General features: G+C 50.5%; 1 protein-coding gene across 4 annotated transcripts in view; it reads right to left on the bottom strand.

Annotated features, from left to right (window-relative positions):
- The window catches only part of LOC146772936 (rho guanine nucleotide exchange factor 11-like), an 896,981-nt gene that overhangs the window by 149,670 nt on the left and 725,405 nt on the right, over positions 1 to 21,906 (bottom strand). For all 4 annotated transcript variants that reach the window (XM_085639320.1, XM_085639323.1, XM_085639321.1 and 1 more), the window contains one exon: positions 10,071 to 10,166. In XM_085639320.1, coding sequence (XP_085495446.1) covers positions 10,071 to 10,166 — 96 coding nt within the window. The remainder of the gene's footprint in view (positions 1 to 10,070; positions 10,167 to 21,906) is intronic.

The following is a 21,906-nucleotide window of genomic DNA, read 5'->3' as shown; positions in this document are numbered from 1 at the left end:
CTCTGTCGCACTCCTCCCTCTGTCGCACTCCTCCCTCTGTCGCACTCCTCCCTCTGTCGCACTCCTCCCTCTGTCGCACTCCTCCCTCTGTCGCACTCCTCCCTCTGTCGCACTCCTCCCTCTGTCGCACTCCTCCCTCTGTCGCACTCCTCCCTCTGTCGCACTCCTTCCTCTGTCGCACTCCTCCCTCTGTCGCACTCCTCCCTCTGTCGCCCTCCTCCCTCTGTCGCCCTCCTCCCTCTGTCGCCCTCTGTCTGTCGCCGTCTGTATCTCTCTTTCTCTGTTCCTCTGTCTCCCTCCCTCTGTCTCTCTCCCTCGGTCTTCCTCCTTTTATCTCCCTCTATCTGTCTCCCTCTGTCTGTCGCCCTCTGTCTGTCGCCCTCTGTCTGTCGCCCTCTGTCTGTCGCCCTCTGTCTGTCGCCCTCTGTCTGTCGCCCTCTGTCTGTCGCCCTCTGTCTGTCACCCTCTGTCTGTCACCCTCTGTCTGTCACCCTCTGTCTGTCACCCTCTGTCTGTCACCCTCTGTCACCTCACCCGAGCATCCCGGGCACACACACAGCCGCACCCGAGTACTTCGCAGGTCTTTAAAAGACCATTTACTGGGAGACGTTATGCAATAGATGAGGCAAAGTTAGAACAAAGGAATGCCTCCTAATTAGCAGCAGTTATGTGCTAAGTGCCCGTTAATACCAGTGTCATCCCGCGACACACCCACCATTTGCAGGCGACACAGTACTGTGTGGGGACACACAGTTTGGAAAGCTCTGGGGTAGGTATTCCTCATTACCGAATATTAAGGAATCGGTATTTTTTACCGATTCATTACCTACATAAGAAATACGATTTCTGAATACCGAATCGGTAAAATTCGGTATTAAGAATTCGGTATTTGTGGATTACCTACATCTGGCCCTTGGTGAGCTAAGACATCCACACAGTAGTGCTTAGTGAATGTGTGTGGAGTGGAACAAGTAGCTGCTTTACATGTCAGCTATGGGAACGTTATCAAGGGAATCCAGAGGCCCCTATTTTTGCATGCAGAGTGGGCCTGAGTGGGGCAGGCAAATGTCTTTTGGCATCAGCAGAAAAAAGTCTGAGTGCATCGGACTAGCTACGTCAGCTTTGGAGAGGGCATGGCCTTTGTTTGGTTTTGTGAATGAGACAAAATGCTGCTAAGTTTTGAGAAAGGGCTTTGTCCTCTGAATGTAATACTTCATAGCCCTCTTGACGTCTAGTGTGTGAGGGTCCCTTTCTGCAAAGGAGTCTGGTGTAGAAAGATCACCGGGAGTTCAATGGTTTGGTTAACGTGGAAATAAGATACTACGTTAGGCAGACATTTTGGGTTTGCCCCCATCATTGTGCACCTGAAAGAAAAGAGGGTGAAAGATTGAAGCTCACCTACACACCTGAGAGAGGTTATGATCACTATAAAAACACCTTCCAGATGAGAAACTAAGAGGGCACAAATGAAGGGGGTTCAAAAGGAGGGCCCGTAAGTCGTGTGAGAACAATGTTACAGTCAAGGACCATGAAGACTCTGATGACTGGAACCCTGAAAAGTGAAGTGTGTTCCCTATTTGGAAGGTAAGCTCTAATAGATATGTGTAGGCAAAGCCTGACGTCTGTAGATGAATCAGGCAGCAGACTATGTCTTGCACTGCTGGCTGAGAGGGTGAATGTGTTTAGGAAGGCAATAGTGGACACCTTTTCTATTTAAGACAGACTCCCGGGCACACATTAGGATAGGAACACACAATTAAGTTCTCTTCTTAAGTCCTTTAAAGTAAAGTGAATAGTGGTCGACATCAGTAGATTCTTTAGTTTGGATATTTAAATATTTATGATCAGCAGAAAAGAAAACAACAAGCCGACACGTGTTTCGTCACTTGGGACCGTTATCCCATGACTCTTCAGGGCTGGGAAACCATAAGAGGTGTGGTATAGTTTATGGAAAATACACAGTCATACGGTCCACGTAGCAGGCCTGCGTTTTGGGTCTGCAGGCCTCCTTGAAGATGGTCATACACTCAGGAAAAAGTCTGAGGTAGCCAAATCTTAGGAATGCATGAGACAAATCGCAAGTTAGCTGCATGGAGTTTTGGTGCCTGACTGTGCCCTGTTTCTCAGTGAGAACATCTATCCACTTGGGCAGCTTCTTGTACGTCACTCGGTCGAGAAGAGTGGTGAACCAGGGTTGCCTGGCCCACGTGGGGGGACTAGGAACAGAGTGAGGGATGACTGATGAAGCATCCAAAATATGAACGGAAGGAGTGGGAGAGGCAGCAAAGCGTAGGCAAATATTCCTGACCAGTTCATCTATGAGTGCATTGCCAATGGACTGTGAGTGTGGGAACCTAGAGGCGAAGCTTGGGCATTTGATGTTTTCAGCAGTGGCAAAGAGATCTACATTGAGAAATCCTCAAACACAGAAGTATAGGAGTAGGACTTGCGGGTTGAGTTCTCACTCGTGGACTTGTTGCCACATCCTGCTGAGCAGGTTTTCAAAGTCATTGCTGTAGGAAGCTGGCTCTGTATGTATTATACCAAAGTAAGGTATAGTGTGCACAGAATCCAGTGTAACCCCAAAGGTAGGCAGAGGTAAGAATAGATAATACCTTACTCGCTATTTGTGGTAGTGTGGGCGAGCAGTAAGGATTTATCAGCGGACAGTGGTAAGCATTTATTGTACACACTCAGGCAAGAAATGATGTCACACACTCAAAGACTGAACTCAGACCAATTTATTTGTATAAAAAAATCGGTTTGAGTTATGTTTTATTTTCTATAACCAAGACAGGCCGGGTACAGGTAAGTATGATAATACTTTGCAAGATTTATGCAGTGAAATACAAGTTGAATGCAGTTTTGAATGCCATTGTTTGGTTTACAGGTAAGTCAACAGTCAAAATTACTACAGTTACTTTTGAGATTACTTTGTACATTACTTTTCAAATTACTTTTTAAGTAACTTTTTCTACTCAGTGTGATATTTTTAGATATCACACTGGGACATTCCCTAACAAAACTAAGTAATTCAGTTTTGGTACATTTGCAGTTTAAGGGTTCATACAAACCCACTCCACACTTAGATTTTTCACAGAAAAGCAGTCAATGCAGTCCTATGTGAGAAAACAGTGTTATCTGTAAGTACGTAGGCTTTGGAGTAGGTATTCTGGGGTTAGAATCAGGGTTCCCCCAGGGTCGAGGATGCACTCTCAGAGCACCCTCAACGACACCAGTGCGGCCGGGTGCAGAGTGCTGAGACCCAATGTTATCCAGTAAGGGGATTGGGGGCGTCCGGTTGGTGGCTGCTCATGAGTAGGCCACAAGGATGTGGAAGCAAAGCTCCAGGTGTTAGGCTCTGGGCAAAAGGGGATCCGATTTAGCACACAAGGTGCACCAACAGCGGCACAGGGGCGGCCAGGTTCAGGGGTGTCTTTTGGTGTCAGGTTTCTCTTACCGGCTCCAGTCCCGGTCAGGGAAGATGCTCCAGAAAGGGTCTGCAGGCGTCGGTTAGAGACTTGAGGCAGGTCATGGATCACCAGATCCCAGGTCAAGATCACAAGGGAGACCTTCTCGTGGTGTTGGGCCACTTGAACTCGGGCCATGGGCGTCAGGTGCAGATTGGTGCAGACTCACAGATTTGGCCGCAGCCAGAGTCTGTGGGTGAGCGAATCCGGTGCTCACTGGAGACAAAGTCTGGTTAGGGAAGGCAGGGCAGGTCCTCCTGGTTCTGGGGGGCTGCTGGCTGCAGGACGTAACAAGATTTTGCTGTAGTCGGTTGAGGTCGGAACAGGCCGGTAGGGCTGGGGCCAAGTCAGTTGGTGTCCTCCTCTTCTTCTTCAGCACAGCTCTTCGATCCTTCTTCTAGTTTCTTCTTTTCTGAAAAGGCAAGGTTCAGGGTTGCCCCTAAATACCAAATTAGGGGCGTTACAGGTAGGTACAGGACGGGACTAATGGGTCCCTTCCTTGGGGTGGGTACACCACCTAATATTCCACCTTCCGGTGGGAGGTGGCATAAGTCGCATTTTGATTGGCCGGGTCCCCCCATCTGCAAGATAGCAGGGACTGAGAGCTGTGCTTCACCTTGCCTCCCCCGCCTAAGTGGGGGGTTGGCAAAGATAGGCAAACCTCTCCTAACTTGGTTTTCCCGCCAATTCTCCCGTCCAAACTGGGGGTCAGAACCGGTGGGTGCCAGTTGCTAGGAGCAGCAAATGGCTGGGGTAGCTCACAAAGGCGGCAAGCCTTTGAAGCTTCCCCTTTGTGGACCCTGTCCACCCTGGGGGAGGAGGCTTGGCACCTCGTCCCAGGATGTGCTTTGTTTCAGGACCCCGAGAGCGGCAGGCTCTTGACCCAGGGGTCCAGAAACATGATTGGTGGTGGCAGCTGGCGAGCAGCCACTCAGCCAGGACACTAGAGTTAGGTCGTTTTCCAGAGGGCATCTCTAAGCTGCTCTCGGAGTGCATTTTTCATTAAATCCAGTTTTCAGTAAAGCCATTATGGTGCTGTGGAGTTTGTAATGACAAACTCCCAGACCATATACACTTTATGGCATTACTGCACTTACAATGTCTAAGAATGGACTTAGACACTGTAGGGGTACGGGGCTCATACACCTGTACCATCACCACTGTTATAGTGCACCCAGCTAGCAGGGTGGCCTACTTATGCCAGGGCAGTGGTGTGTAGGCATGGCACACAGGGACGTGTGCCATGCCGACTCTTCACTTTGTTCTACAACAAAACACGCAGCCTGCAATGGCAGTGTGTGTGTGTAAAGGTACAGGGCCTCTAAGGGCGACACAATAAGTGCTGCAGCCCTTAGAGGTCTTCCCTGGTCACAGTATCCTTGGCACCTATGGTAGCTTTTACAACAGACTTACATGTGGCCAGAGAGTTGCCAATTGGGCTTAGCAACAGCACAGTTTAGGGAAAGAACATAGGCCCTGGGTACCTGGTTGGCAGGAACCCAGGACACACTCAGTTCAAGTACATCAACATCAGGCAAAAAGGGACACTTTCCTACAATTGCCCACTTCCATTAAGTACTCCACCAGTACAATACAATAGAGCTTCATTCGATTTCTTGAAAGAAGAAAATCATGAATACATGCATCATAAATGTCAAGTCATACATTTTTTTTTAAAGATTTTAAATGTGCAGTTTAAAAATTCAAAACTGTCAAGTTCATGGATCACGCACAGGGTAGACTTACATCAAAATCGTGTTCCTGCATTTAAAAATATTCTTTAAAAACGTGACTATAGGGCTGGTCAAATGTTCATTCTCTAAAAGTTGTAAAACCAACAGCGCAGGACGGCATTGACTTAAGCTGAGTGTTCTTAGAATCGGGAGGATCCACCTCCTTCGCTGCACAGAATAAAATACCCGCAGAGTCGACTGTTGGGACAGGTCGTCACAAGGACAGTTACACAAGATTCTAGACCAATCATTCAAGTTAGGAATGCTAATTGATCTGTGAATTATGCCTAGTCGAAAACGAGGAACCTATCGTAACCACCGGAATATTTCTTAAGTACGGCTGAATACTATGTGTGGTCAATGTAAGCTGGTGGGCCTGTACAGATGGTTTAACCATTTCAGTGGTAGTTCTACTTGTCTCCAGGAATAACAGACAACTACTCTTGAGATCTTTCCTCCTAACTGTTCCCAGAGTGTTAGGATCATTATAATATACTGGGTGACCAAGATTAGTTAAAAAAAAACATTTATGCACTTTAACCATCTTATATTCAAGGCCCCTTGTAGTCTACAGCTGTCCTTTAAAATGTCACGATTAAGTTTAGTATTGTCGGCAGTCCAGATCCTGTGTCACAATAAAACTGGCTGTATTTTTATATTATCTGCTATGAATGGTATTCCCAATTCAGCATGGCAGATGTACGTAGAGGTACTGTTTGGAACCGCCAGCACGGATCTGAGGAAGGTATTTTCAACAAGCTGTAGGGGATTAATGTCCACATGGCCCCAAATACCAGCACCATAAGTGGCTATTGACACACACTGTGCTTTATAAAATTTGCAGCAATTCAACGGATGGACGTCTGCCGAGTTTTCTGCTTTTTTACTTAGAGCTGCGGTTGCCTTCATAAATAATAACTTCCTGGCTTGCACAGCCTGAGTCCAGGCCCCCAAATGGTCAAACAATATCCCTAAATAGGAAAAGGTTTTAGTACATTCGACCATTTTACCATCAATGAAGATGTCTCTACATTTGTTGCTGCCTGCCCCACATTTCATTACAAATGTTTTTGAGGTATTAACTGTCAAACCCAGATTGTGCATAAACGTGGCAAAGCTTGACACTACCGTTGGACCCCCAGCGGGGTACGGGACATCTCCAGTAAAATAGACCCTGTGCTCGAGTGCCCACTTCAAAATGCCCCGTGCTGATGTTGACAGCTAATGTGAATGTGTGCCACCCTGTTTTTGGAGGTAATACATGGCGCTCATGTTGTCAGTGTGGATTACTACTACCTTGAATTTAATGTGGGTGAAAAATGCTTTGAGAGGTAACTGTATGGGCAGTATCTCCAAGTAGCTGATGTGGAACCCCAGTTGTTGGGGTGTCCACATAGCCTGAAATGTCGAATCCTGTAAATATGCCCTTCACCTGGTGAGGGAAGTGTCCATTGTGATGGCCACTTGTGGAACTGGGTCGAGAAATGGCTGGCCCTGCAACAGATTGTTGCTGTTCCACCACTGGAGAGAGCGATGAGTCAACATCAGAAATTCCCATTGACCCTCTGCTTGCGACCGTTGTGCAGCTAAGCACTCTTACAGTGGGCACATTTGTAGACTCGTATGGGGAACTATAGCAATACAGGAGGCCATCATATGGATGAGACGCCTGATCGTCCTAACCAATATTTGGCTATCTAATTGAAAAAGGTGGCAGTATCGACTGGAAAGCTGGGATCTCTGCTTGGCAGATGTATTATTTCCTGGGCTAAGTTGAGAGATGATCACAGGAAGACTTGTACCTGAAGAGTCGTCTGAAGTTGGGACTTGAGTGTGTTGATGGTGAACCCTAGAGCGTGCAAGAGGTCTATGGTGGTCTGGGTATGTGCCAAGCACTGTTGTTCTTTGCACTCTTGGTCAGCCAGTCGTCCAAACGTCCTAAAAAGATGAGTGGCAACCACACTTTGAAAAATCCATGGGTGACCAAAAGGGCAGCACTTTGAACTGCTGGGCACAAACCAGTGGTACCTGCGGGGAGAAGGGTGGATCAGAAAGTGAAAGTAAGAGTCTGTCAGGTTGAGTGCAGTCATGAAGTCACTTTGTTGTAGGAGAGGGGTTACATCTTGAGGTGTGGCCATGTGGAAGTGCTCTGACAAGATTTATTTGTTGAGGAGACTGCGGTAGAGTATAGGCCCGAGTGTCTGGTCATTTTGGGGAAACAGGAAGTAGAGAGAATACACCCCTTTTCCAAGCTGCTGCGGTGGAAAAGACTGTATTGCCCCCTTGCAAATGATTGCCCCTACTTGTGCAGCGCTGCTGTTTTGGAGACATGGTATGTTTGTGGAGAGGGGTATTGGGTGGGGCTACAGTGAGTCCTAAAGAGTAACCCTGCCCAATAATGGAGAGAATTCTTCCCATCATGAAAGAAATCGCTGCACTCATTTTTTTCCCCGACAGGAGAATTGTGATGGGGGGGTGGGGGTGGGGGGGGGATGTGGGGGGGAGAGAGAGAGAGAGAGTCACTGCTTGGAAAGGGCAACTCCCTTAGCCACACCACCCTTTCCTCCATTCCGTGAGTTGTTACCGCTCCTCTGGAAAAACTGTTGTTGCTGCTCCCTATAGTAGGAGGTAAACGCCTCTGGGGAGGTGACCTTGGAACCCCCTCTATACTGGGGCTTCTGAAAGGAACACGACGGAGAAGGTGTCTGGAGAGCAACCATAGACTTATCTGTGTCCTTTTTTATCTATTCCAACAACTGATCCACCTGCGGTCCGAAGAGTTGCTTCCTATTGAAGGGCAACTTAAACGGATGCTGTTGCAGTTTTGGCTTGAAGCCAGAGGCACAAAGCGAGGCATGGCACCAAATAAGGATGCTGGGGTTGATGTCCTGTGCTGCAGTAGCAGCGTCATCCAGTGCACATGGAATGGCGAGTTCATGGGTAGTCAAATACGTTTGATGCTGACTTGTTAGAGGATTTTTAGATGATGGGAAGATGGTCGGCAATGGAAGGGAACACGAGGTACCTGGACATTCGGATTTTCTGGAGGAGGGTGGTGATATTCTGATGACTGAAGAGAAGGAAGTGGTGTTGGAAGAAGCTAATGGCGGGAGTGGTGAGAAGTCTGGAGTCACTTCTAGGGCTAGTAATAAAAAAATGAATGAACATGATGGTGGACAGGACGTTGACAAAAGAATTAGGAAACTGTCAAAATGTTTACAAGACTATGTGCATGGTAATATAGAACGTATTTTGTGGTTTATTTTAGATTTTCTTATTTTTATTTAGGTTGCAGGGTTATCTTTGAGTCTGTGTTCCAGTTTCTAACTTGAATTTTTGAGGCGTTTAAAAAAAATATATATATATTTTAAAGAGGGGTGTGTGTTGTGAACTTGTAGGTCATTGGTTCCATGCACAGAACCTGCAATGTAGTGAGGGTTGTGTGATTATGCACAGAACACTGGAGAGACGACAGTGAGGAAATGGTGGGGAAGAACGTTGGTGATGTTGCAAACTATACTTCAGGCAAATTACAAAATAAAGTAATTCACTTCTCCATGTTGTGGATCTTCCATGCAACAATACCTCCCACCACAGGAAAGGAGCCAACACGCATTTTGGAAATCTATCTCTAGTCCATCATCTGTATAGTGAGAAGGAAATAAACAGTTTGCCTCATCATCTCCAGCATGTGCAATATCCTGAGGGTCCCCTATGCCATCTGTGTCTGACCAAATAAGGTCTTACATCTCAGAAAATACTGATGTCAAGACTAAGGCACTTCAAAGACGGTCTTCTAACACAATTGGCTATGCCATGGTAATCTCATGTAAAGACATTGGCTGAGATCTAGCTGAGCTCGGTTGCAGACCAGACATCAGTGTGACGGTTGGATACAGAATCTGTGCCACTGAAGCTGGGGAAGGGGCAGGCGCCGGCATTGTTGGAACCAGTATGGCCTCCAGCAATGAAGTGAAGGTGTGGCTCAGTACTGGTGAGGGCAGATACAGAGGTCTAATGGGTTCACAGTAGTGCCGGAGCTACAAGTGGAAGTCTAACTTGGGCCCCTGCAATTCAGTGGCCAAATGTACTCCAGGAGAATCCAGAATTGACCAGAGAAGCTGCAGCAGTGCCTCCTTAAAGGTCTCCACCTGCTTTGGAGACTAGGATTGACCATGAAATTCAGAGAGCATGGGCTCGATCTGTGGAACGGGGTTGAAATCTGCCATGAGTAATGTGGGGAGGCCTACCATCTGCACTTCCTGTATTTACAATGAGATTTGTAACAGCCTTCCACTTAGACTTGCCAGAAGATGGAGAACTCGACTTATAGCAGTACCGCCTTTTGTGCTCTGTGAAGTACAATGTTGTCATCTGCTCCCTAAAGGCCTTTGGGTGCATAAAGGAGCATTTGTTCAATGACTCTGAATCATGCCTAGATCCAAAGCACCAAAAACAGATGCCATGCGGGTCTGTGCCAGACATCTGCTTTCTGCAGGTGTGGTACTGACTGAAACCTGCAGTCTAAAACAGCATAATTGTGCAATCAGATGTTTGCTTATTTTTCTAGGGCACTGATTTAGGTAACTAAACAACGTGCTCTCCTGCCTACGGATATACAAATTTTTTTGGTCGTGGCACGGGACCTTGCTCCAAAATGAATCCGGACTCCCTAAAACCCTAACTACAATGTGAATGCATAATAGAACCTAAATTCAAATAGCCATTTTGCCACTCATGGCTATAAGTGTGCATGTGTTGGACATTTTGTTAGTCATTTCAACATACTGACAATAGCCGACACTGCACAGAATTCAATTTCTGCAAAGTGATTGCCAAATCCACAGAATATGACTGTTCACTTCACCTGACAGGGGGAGGAGTGTGATTGACCAGTTCTTGCTTCGGGCTACAGGAGTTCCTCATTGCACCTTTCACTGCTTCTTCAATTCGATCTTTCCACCTTTAAAAGAAGAAATAAGTCCCATATAAATAGGCATCAGGAAATGTAAATTATCAAATTAAAACATCAATGTCTGACAACAAGAAAACAAGGGAGACAGGTTCTCTTACAGAAAGCCATTATTTTGTTGAAAAGGAGCAACAAAATTAGCAGTTCTGTTATGCAGCAAAATAAGGTTCACAGAGGAAATAAACTGAAGAAAAAAACCCCACTCAGCTTGCACCAAGACACATTTTTTTTAACACATACATGTTTAAAATGAAGGACATTGAGAGCTACTATCTCAGAAGTGATGCCTGGTTTAATGAGTGACTAAAGGATTACACACACACACAAGTGTTCAACATGTTCTTTCTTTTTTTTCACTCAATGTGGGCATTCAGACTTTTTTATTTTAGTTTGATCTTCAGTAAAGCGCGGTTTAATACTCTAAAATATCCTCAACTCGCTATGGGGTGTGGGTACACATAACATTTCTCATGTAGGAGCCTAATGACTGCAAGTTCAGTGATGTGGGGCCACTAGATAGTCAGACAAGTGTGTGCCATAATTAGGGTGCTCCTCAGTTACAATGCTACATAGCAAATGATTAACAAAATTTGATACATACAATCCCGGTTTTCACGTTTCTCCTGGATTCAACTTTTACCATTGAGAAAAAGGCTGTCTTCCATTCAAACACCCACCACTCAACGATAACAGGAAAAACAACCACCTGTATATAAACAGCACCCTCCCAACTGTGCGCCATTTGTAAAGCTATTACCATCCGTACATTAAACTACAGGACGGAAACACAACCTTCTCTGGCTACACCATCAGAAACAATACTAGTGGGCTGGAGATTTCAGCGGCAAGGAAAGATAAAAAGTGAGGCCTTCTCCATCAATGCATGAACACTCATTTATAACATTTATCTTTATTAGAGATTGAGCTCTCCTTCCTTATTTAGAAGAAATGGAGAACCATATGTTTCTCTGAACGAAGAGGGGTCGTTGGGGGCGGAAGACAAACTAAATACTGACTGGTGGTCTGTGAAACCCCGCCCCTCTTGTCTCCTTACAGCAGGATGACTGAAATATGTCCCCCGCTCCCATGCCGGAGGCAATGGCATGTTTTCAAAGCGGCGCCTTTAACTGGGGAAGCCCTCCTCGAGAACCAACCCCCTGATGTGGAGGCGCCATAAGGAGGAGAAACTCCCTGATGTCGGTGTGTGGAATCACCCGTGAGGAGGAAGGAGGAGGATCGGAGAACGCCACGGACGGAGGAGGAAGAAAGTTGTTCAAAAGAGTGGAGAGCTGCGCGGAGGAAACATCCGGAGTCCCGGGAAAGCCAGGAGGCCACCGGCACCGCGCTTCGCCCAGCCAAGCTCCCGGAGGAGCGTGGCCATCCCAGGTATGGGAACGGTTTTTGGGTTGGGTTGGGAGGAGGGAGAACCCTGTGGAGTAAACCGGGTCCCTTGTTTGCGTTCCTGCTTGTACCCTGCCCTGAGCACCTTCACACTTTCCTCTAGACGTGCGTCACGGTTTTGCGTTGTCCCTTCACTCCCATCCCTTTACCAGCAACAGTGCAGCTCCCTTACCCCGTTCTTCTTGTGTTTTTTTTTCCTTGCCCGAATCCTGGGAGCCCACCTCACCTGCGACACGTAGAACAACCACGGGACGGTGACGAGTTTTGGACGCCAAATTCAAGACTGCCACCCCTACCTTCTAAGTTGTTAGACTGGCTTCACGTAGGAGACATGTTCTGGGAGCAATAAAACCTACTTTACCCTGACACAGTTTCCGACCCCTTATTTCCGCCCGCAACATTGTCTCAAAAACATCACTGTTTTATTGAACCCACTTCCACCAGGTCAGAGTTTGTACAAATGTTTGCATCTATCTGTTAACCCCACTATCGAATTTTTTTTTTGTGGAAATAACCAAAGTTTGCTTCTGTATACTTCTTGTGTTATAAACATGCATGACTGTATAAAACAAATTAGCAGTAAACATTCATTGTATGCATGCCAGAAGGCCAATAATACACAAAGCCTGCTCAAAAAGTCTGAAACATGGATTAAAACTCCTGAAGTCCAGATTAGTAGAGCCACTAATTCTAACTTTCACACAAATTGTACTTTTTATTTGTTTCAATAAGGTCACAAATATTAACAGTTAAGCAAGAGAGGGCAATATAAAATAGACCTTTCACAATATCCCCAAAATTGGAAAATCCAACGAAATTCAAGAGGATTGACAAAAGCAAAACAAATTAGAGAAATAAATGACCTCATCCAGAAAATTAGTAGCAATGAAAAATGATACATTTCTGGTACATCTATTTGGAGAGCAATTGGACCGCTTGACTTATTGTGGGTGGATAAAATGAGATTATGAAACTATATAAACAAATATGTACTTATCTGTACCAATAGTTTTGAAAATAGAAGACTTTTGTAGATTCACATGCTACGCAATATTCCGCCACAGCATTGCTTGGTTCATAATTGTCCTTATTTGTTACCCCATTTTTGGCATTGACCAGAGGGGGGGGGGCGCGCCATTACTTTATGACATTATATGTAAGCGTGCACTTCACCAGTGCATCTGCTTCTATCGCTCATAGGCATACCTTAATTGAAGCATAAGCTAGATTTCATGTGGGTACTTGGACACACCGCAAAGTTTTGGCATTCTGTATTTTTATTTGTGGCGAACTGGTCTGTCTGTAGCGTCCCACATTTTTGTATTATTCTTTGTACCATTCCCTAATCTAGTTCCCACTCCTGCGTGATACCTTCTGTCTGCCTAATCTGTCTGCATCTGTTTTGCTACCCCAGCATGTGTATCGCGGTCAGCGATATCTTTATTTGGAGTGTCCATATTCAGATCTCCTGTGCTAGGTTAGATAGCACATATCGTGGTAGACCCTCCTGAAATCCCCCCCAAAACCCACCCCCAATTTGTTCACGAAGAATATTGCTTTTGGGTTGTGTGTTTAGATCTTTACTACTATCCCTCTGATATGTTTGTGAAAGGCGTTCAAGAAATCGGTTGTGAGTTTTAAATGTTTTATTGTTTTTTAGCTCTCTGTGGGTTCTATTGGCCCCTGATCTTTTGATTCTCCTGTTTGCACCCCATCATGCACCGGCGGCTAAGTTCGTCCGCCCTGGCATTTAGAGAACCTGCCAGGTGTGGAACCACCAGGGATAATATGCCCTGATGTTCCAGCAACTTCCAGAGACAAAGTGCCTCTTGACAGAACGTCCACAACCCCACCCGCCCTGTTTGTTGCACTACCACATGGCGGTGGTGTTGTCCGTGAACACCTATACTACTCTCCCTTTGACAGAAGGAAGGAATGCCTTCAGTGCAAGACGGATCACCCGAAGCTCCAGCAGGATGTTGTGGAGCCCGGACTCTGCCCGAGACCAGAGGCCTCTGATCTCCGCCCCACCCAAGAAGGGATGCATCTGTTACCACTGTGAACTCTGGTTGGGGAAGGGAGAGGGATCTGCCGTTGACCCAATCCTGGTTCGTTAGCCACCACTGCAATTAGCCTGCAGTGCCCTCCGAGATCTGGACACAATCGGAAAGGTTACCCTGATGCTGTGCGCCAACTTTAAATTCAAGTCCCACTGCAGAGCCCGCATATGCCACCTGGCATAATCCACCAGCAGGATGCAAGAGGCCATGAGGCCCAGTAGCCGCAGGGTCATTTTGACCGAAACCCGGGATAGAGGCTGAAAGATCGGAATCATAGCCCGAATGTCCCGGACTCACTGCTCGGGAGGATAAGCCCGAAACTGCGCTGTGTCCAGAACTGCTCCAATGAAAAGGAGCTTCTGAGAGGGGATCAGGTGTGACTATGGCACGTTGATGGTGAACCCCAGCGAATGCAGGAGGTTGGCTGTAGTCTGGAGGAGGGAGACGAGAGCCAGGGGCGAGCCCGCCTTCAACAGCCAGTCGGCGAGATAGGCGAAGACTGGAACCCCTTATCTGCGCAGATGAGTTGCGACCACCACCATCACTTTCGTGAACACCCGAGGGGCGCTGGTAAGGCCAAATGGGAGCACGGTAAACTGAAAGTGCTCGTGGCCTACCGTGAACCTTAGGTAACACCTGTGGGCTGGCAGGACAGGGATGTGAAAATAAGCGTCCTGCAAGTCCAATGCTAGCATCCAGTCTCCGGGATCGAGGACAGACAGGACCTGAGCCACCTGAGCAAATGGCAACATTTTGAACTTCTCCTTCCAGAGGAAGTGGTTCATGTTCTTGAGATCCAATATAGGACGCAGACCTTAGTCCATCTTGGGCACCAGAATGTAGTGGGAATAGCAACTACGACCTACTTCTGGGGCAGGAACTCGTTCGATATCTCCCTTGGCCAAGAGGGCATAACTTCCTGTTGGAGAAGGGCCAGGTGATCCTCCGACATGCGATGGAATTGAGGTGGCATTGATGGAGGGGTAGTCTCAAAGGGCAGGAAGTAGCCCCTTCGGACTATCTGCAAAACCCACGGGTCCAACCAGATGTTGCGCCAGTGGGGGCGGTGATGGCGAATCCTGCCACCCACTGGCGATTGGTGGCCCTAAAAGGTCAGACTAGGAGGGCTTGGAGGCAGCTGCAGAGGGGGCGCTTGCGGACTGGCCCGCACGCTGGCTCCTAGACTCACGACGGTGTGTCCTACGTCCCTTGCCCCACAGAGGCTGGACAGCTTGCGCAAGCTTGTGGCTCTGGGTGGAACATGGCGGGGCACCTTCTGTAGCCACGAAAGGGACGAAAAGACTGCGAGAGGTGGAAGCGAGGCCCAAGGATCTGGCCGTAGTCCTGGAGTCCTTAAAGCCCTCGAGTGAGTTGTCTGCTTTGTCGCCAAACAGGCGAGTGCCATCAAAGGGCATGACCATAAGAGTAGCTTGGACATCGCCTGAAAAGCCGGAGGACCTCAGCCAGGCTTAGCGTCTAAGGGCTACTGACGTGGAAATCGTCCTGCCCAGCAAGTCGGCGGCGTCCAGCCCACATCGGGTGGCGTACTTTGCTGCATTTCTCCCCTCGGCCACTGCACGAGAGAGCACAGCCCGGGCCTCCTCCGGGCATTGGGGCAGCACCTGCGTGACTGAGTCCCACACAGAGTGGGAGTACCGGCTCAAGAGACATGTGGTGTTCACAGACCGCAGTCCTATGCTGGAGGAAGAAAACATCTTCCCAAGGTGGTCCAACTTCTTGGATTCCCTATCATGTGGTGCCGTAGGGAATGCGCCCTTGGAAGTCAAGGCTTATGCCACCAAGCTCTCAGGGGTAGGGTGGTGAGAGAGGAAAATGGGGTCGCCCGTGGTCGAGCGATGGCATTGGGCAATCATCCTGTCCACAGGAGCCCCTGTGTTGGGTTTGGACCACGTGCCGAAAAGGATGTCTGTAACGGCCTCATTGAACGGCAGCATGGGCTTCGAAGAGGCTGCTGCCGGTTGAAGCATCTCAGTCAGGAGGTTAGACCTAACCGCCACCGTAGGAAGCTTGAGGTTTAAGGCCTCAGCCACCCTACGCAACACCACTTTGTATGACGCACCCTCCTCTGTAGCCTCAATAGGGTGGAGAAGGCATGCCAAGGTCTGGGGAAGTGTCCAGACCACTGGCTTCACCCAACTCCTCTCTCCAGTCGGTTTCTTTCAACTGCTCTGCCAGAGGGGGTACAGACCCCTCCCAGTCCTACTCACCCTCCTCTGGTAGCCACTCAGGGCGAAAGGAAACACCAGAGGAGAAGACGGGTACTGTGGGTACAAAACTACCGGTCGGCGCCGGTCCGGGGCCGTGTCCACATCGAGGGGGAGGCCGGGGTCGACATCAGCTGGGGACATAACCGGCGTCGAAAGGGGGCGGAGGTGTCGCCAATGGATTTGGCGCTGTAAGAGATGTGACGAGGTCGACCGGCGCTGATCCGGATCCAGGCCTGGATCCCTGGGGGCCCTGAAGTGCTGGGGCTGAAGCCGCCGGCATCGAAAGCCTAGAGCCCCCAGCCGAGCCCACGGGGCCCGAAGGTGTGCCAGCAGAGTCCGGCTGCCCAAAAATAGAATGAAGAGCTTCGTAAAAGCTACAAAGATGGGCAGGCGTCACCCCGGCTACTGGAAAGGGAGGGAAGTTCAGGGTCAACGCAACAGGCTCTGCGGGCAGTGCCTTAAATGGGCCGGTACTCACGGGTATGGAGTACCGGAACTTCCGTTTTTTTTTGCCCTCAGTACCGGCACTTCTCTGTAGCCAGGGAGAATACCGGTACCCTGATGAACAAGTTACTTACCTTCGGTAACGATGTATCTGTAAGAAACATTAGTTAGTTAGATTCCTCACCTTAGAATATCCCCAGGCGTCAGACTGGATCCGGAAGATTTTCCGTCAGCAATACCCCTTGCGCGTCGCTAGGCATCGTCTGCGGCTCCGCGTCCGTCGTCGGCGTCGGAATGACGTCGTCGGAGTACTTAGACGCCGCCCTCGCGCGCTGACGTCAGTTCTTGTACATAGCTTTCCACGCCAGGAACGCAGAGCCATGCAAAGACCGACACTGGTGCCAAAAATAAAATCTAGGGGCCTGAAAAGGATAACCTTAACCCTAGATGTCAGTTCGCAGAACGGGGAGGATGGGTGGGTCGGTGAGGAATCTAACTAACTAATGTTTCTTACAGATACATCGTTACCGAAGGTAAGTAACTTGTTCATCTGAAAGAAACACGTTAGTTAGATTCCTCACCTTAGAATAGATACCCAAGCAATACCATCCCCGGTGGTGGGTCTGCGAACCAAGATCACACCAGAAAGTTCCTGGAGGACAGAACGGCCAAAGAAGCCATCCCTCCGGACTTGGCTGTCAAGGCAATAATGCCTGGCAAACGGGTGTAGCGACGCCCACGTTGCCGCCTGACAGATGTCCTGCAAAGGGACACCCCGTCCCAGAGCAGTAGTAGCCGCCGTGGCCCGAGTAGAATGGGCGCGCAGCCCAACAGGAGGGTCCTTTTTTGCCAAGGAGTAACAAATTGTGATGCACAAAACGACCCACCGAGAGATGGTCCGTTTGTGCACAGCTTTCCCCTTCTTAGCACCCACGTATCCAACGAAAAGTTGGTCGTCCACCCGGAACTGCTTTGTGCGGTCCAGATAAAAGGAGAGCGCACGTTTTGGGTCCAGACGGTGGAGCCTCTCTTCCTCTTTGGAAGGATGCGGAGGCGGAAAGAAGGTGGGCAAGGTGACAGACTGCCCAAGATGAAAGGGGGTCACCACTTTCGGAAGAAAGGAGGGACGAGGCCGAAGGACAACCTTGTCCGGATGAACAGAGAGAAAAGGAGGCTTTGATGATAAAGCCTGGAGCTCACTCAACCGTCTAGCCGAGGTGATGGCTACCAGAAAAGCAGTCTTAAGCGTCAGCAGACGAAGAGGACAATTATGAAGAGGCTCAAAGGGAGCGCACATTAGAAATGTGAGAACAAGATTCAAGTCCCACTGAGGCATTACAAAAGGGACAGGAGGGAACGTGTGAGTAATGCCTTTTAGAAAGCGTGTAACTACAGGGGACTTGAAAAGAAAAGGCTGATCAGGAAGCCGCAAGAAGGCAGAGATGGCAGCAAGATAACCTTTCAAGGTGCCCAGGGCAGAGCCCTGCCAGGCCAAAGAAAGAAGAAAGAGGAGAACCTCAGAAAGAGGGGCGGAAAGGGGATCCACAGCCTTTGCTGTGCACCATGCCACAAATTTGTTCCACCGGCAGGCGTATACCGTCTTTGTGGAGGGACGCCTGGCTGCCAGAATGACATCACAGACTTCAGGAGGCAAGTCAAATGGCATCAACTGCCGCCGCTCAATCTCCACGCATGGAGGTGGAGGCTGGACAGGTTCGGGTGTAGGACCGTCCCCTGCTGCTGCGACAGAAGATCCGTCCGAAGGGGCAGACGTATCGGAGGATCGGTCAACATACTGAGTAGCTCGGGATACCAGTACCTTCGTGCCCAATTCGGAGCCACCAAGATGACTTGGGCCCGGTCGTGCCTGAAAAGTAATGGTCTGCCCGCTGTGGAAGGCAGTGACCACCTTAGGAAGAAAAGATGGACTGGTCCTGGGAACCACCTTGTCCGGATGAACAGACAAGAAAGGAGGTTTGGAAGAAAGAGCCTGGAGCTCACTCACTCACCTAGCGGAAGTGATGGCTACCAGGAAAGCAGTTTTAAGAGTTAAGAGGCGTAAAGGACAGTCATGAAGCGGCTCAAAGGGAGCACACATTAAATAAGTTAGTACAAGATTCAAGTCCCACTGAGGCATAACAAATGGAATTGGAGGAAAAAGACACGTTAAGCCTTTCAAGAAACGGTTAACCACCAGGGACTTGAAAAGAGAAGGCTGATCTGGCAGCAGAAGGAAAGCAGAGATGGCAGAAAGGTAGTCCTTGATAGTGCCCAGAGCAACTGCTGCCGCTCAATCTCCGCGCAAGGAGGTGGAGACTGGACAGGTTCGGTGTAGAACCGTCCCATGCTGCTGCGACAGAGATCCTCCTGAAAAGGCAGTCAGATCGGAGGATCAATGGCCATGTTGAGAAGCTCGGGATACCAGACTCTTCGTGCCCAATCCGGAGCCACAAGAATGACTTGGGCCCGGTCGCGCCTGATCTTCTTCAGCACTCTGGGCAGAAGTGGTATAGGCGGAAAGGCGTACAACAGACCGCAACTCCACTCGTGACGAAAAGCATCGCCGAGCGAGTGCCGCCTTGGAAATTCCAACGCGCAGAACTGCTGACATTGCGCGTTCTCTTCGGTGGCGAATAGATCTAACCAAGGCTCTCCCCACTGCTGAAAGAGACCTTGCGCCACTTCGGAGTTCAGACGCCATTAGTGATCCATCATGCACCAGCGGCTGAGTTCGTCTGCTCTGGCGTTCAGAGAGCCCGCCAGATGTTGAACCACCAGGGTGACGCCCTGGTGTTCCAGCCATGTCCAGAGGCGCAGAGCCTCCTGACAAAGGGTCCACGACCCCACCCCGCCCTGTTTGTTGCAATACCACATGGCGGTGGTGTTGTCCGTGAACACCTGCACGACACTTCCCCGGACAGAGGGAAGGAAGGCTTTCAGTGCAAGCCGGATCGCTCTCAACTCCAACAGGTTGATGTGGAGACGAGACTCCGCCGGAGACCAGAGGCCTCTGATCTCCTCCTCTCCCATATGGCTACCCCATCCCAGGAGGGACGCATCCGTCACTACGACATGCTCCAGTTGGGGAAGGGAGAGGCTCTTGCCCTTGACCCAATCGCGGTCCGTGAGCCACCACTGCAACTGCTGTGCAGTGCCCTCCGAGATCAAGACATGGTCGGACAGGTTGCCGTGATGCTGGGCCCACTGAAACTTCAGGTCCCACTGCAGAGCCCGCATGCGCCGCCTGGCGTGATGCACTAGTAGGATGCAGGAGGCCATCAGCCCCAGAAGCCGCAACACTAGCCTGACCGAAACCCAGGATAGAGGCCGAAAGATGGGAATCACGGCCTGAATATCCCGGACCCGCTGTTCCGGTGGATAGACCCGGAACCGCGCCGAATCGAGAACCGCTCTGATGAAGAGGAGGTTCTGAGAGGGGCTCAGGTGTGACTTCGGCACGTTGATGGAAAATCCCAGCAAATGCAGGAGATCCGCCGTAGTCTGGAGGTGGGAGACGACTGCCTGGGGCGAGCCCGCCTTCAACAACCAGTCGTCGAGATAGGGGAAGACTGGAACCCCTGATCTGCGCAGAAGAGCTGCGACCACCGCCATCACTTTCGTGAACACCCGAGGGGCACTGGTGAGGCCGAAGGGGAGCACGGTAAACTGAAAGTGCTCTTGACCCACCGTGAACCGCAGGTAACGCCGGTGGGCCGGCAGGACGGGGATGTGGAAATATGCGTCCTGCAAGTCCAACGCCACCATCCAGTCTCCAGGGTCTAGGGCAGCTAGAACCTGAGCCAAAGTTAACATCTTGAACCTCTCCTTCCGGAGGAAGGCATTGACGTTCCGGAGGTCCAAGATAGGGCGTAGGCCCCCTTTGCCCTTCTTGGGAACCAGAAAGTAGTGGGAATAACAACCACGACCTACTTCTGGGCTCGGAACGCGCTCGACGGCCCCCTTGGCCAAGAGGGCCGAAACTTCCTCGTGGAGAAGATTCAAATGATCCCCCGAGATACGGTGGTGCTGCGGTGGCATGGCTGGAGGGGTCGTCTGGAAGGGCAGGGAGTAGCCCCTTCGGACGATTTGCAGCACCCACCTGTCCGATGTGATGGACCGCCAGTGGAGCAGGTGATGGCGAACTCTGCCGCCCACTGGCGTGGAATGGGCCTGAAAGCTCGGACTAGGAAGGCTTTGAGGCGGATGCTGCCGGGGTGGATGTGGGCTGACCGCGTCGTCCTCCAGAACCGCCTCGGCGGAAACCACATCCGCGACCGCGCGCAGGTTGGTTCTGCGGCTGGTGGCTAGGCGCACGTGAGGAGGCACCCCTTCCTTGGCCACGAAAGGGGCGAAAGGCGGAAGTTTGCGCCCGCGGGGCCGAGAGGCCCAAGGACTTGGCCGTAGCCCAGGAGTCCTTAAAGCGATTCAGCGCACTGTCCGCTTTCTCGCCGAAAAGGCGAGTGCCATCAAAGGGCATGTCCATGAGGGTGCTCTGGACATCGCCCGAAAAGGACGTGGACCTCAGCCAGGCGTGACGTCTAAGCGCCACTGAGGTAGAAAGTGTCAAGCCCACATCGGATAGCATGTCGCGCTGCATCCCTCCCATCGGCCAGAGCCTGGGTAAGTCGTGTCTGGACCTCCTCCAGACACAGGGGCAGCACGTCCTCCACCGTATCCCACAGAGAGTGGGAATAACGGTCCAAGAGACAGGCGGTGTTCAAAGACCGCAGACCCAAACTAAGGGAGGAGAACAGCTTTTTGCCGAACTGTTCCAGTCTCTTGGAATCCCGGTCCGGCGGAGCGGTCGGGAAGGAGGATTGGGAGGTAGAAGCCTGGATAACCAGGCTCTCGGGGGTGGGGTGTTGGGACAGAAAACTGGGGTCGCCCGGAGCAGGGCGGTGGCGCCTGGCGACGTTCCTGTCCACAGGAGGAACTGTGGAGGGCTTGGACCAGGTGCCCTGCAGAACGTCAGTGAGGGCCTCATTGAATGGCAGCAGAGGCTCAGTGGAGCTTGCTGCAGACTGAAGCACCTCAGTGAGGACGTTAGTCCTCACAGCCACGGCAGGTAGCTTGAGCCCAAGGGCTGCGGCCCCCTTGCGCAGCACCACAGAGAAAGCAGCACCCTCCTCCGAAGCCACAGTCGGAGGAGAGATGAATCCAGTGTCTGGAGAGGTATCCAGACCACTGGCCTCCCCCAGCTCATCTGCCCAGTCCTGCGACAGTTGAGCCTGAGCGGCCATAGGATCCTCGGATCCCTCCCATTCGCCCCCATCATCCGATGCCTGGTATGCAGGAGGAAGGATCGGAGCCGGGCGATAGACAAAATGTGTCTCCAGCGGCGCCGTACGCGGCGTCCAGACGCCATAACGGCGCCGGGCCCGGAGCGGGACTGAACTGGGGCTCGACGTCGAGCAGAGTCGGCGTCGGAGGTGGTACCGGTGTCGACGCCGGCGGAGGAGGCGTGACGAGGTCGACGGCGCCGGAGCCGCCGGCAGGCAAGGGTGCCCAGTCGGGTCCGCGGGGCCCGAAGGCGCGCCAGCGGGAGTCGACGGCGGAGCCAGGTTCCTCATGGCCGAGAGGAAGGCACTGACTTCCGCC

The sequence above is a fragment of the Triturus cristatus genome, chromosome 12, assembly GCF_964204655.1.
Source record: "Triturus cristatus chromosome 12, aTriCri1.1, whole genome shotgun sequence".
NCBI lineage: Eukaryota > Metazoa > Chordata > Amphibia > Caudata > Salamandridae > Triturus > Triturus cristatus.
Note: the sequence above shows the minus strand (reverse complement) of the source record. Positions and strands in the feature narration are given on the sequence as shown.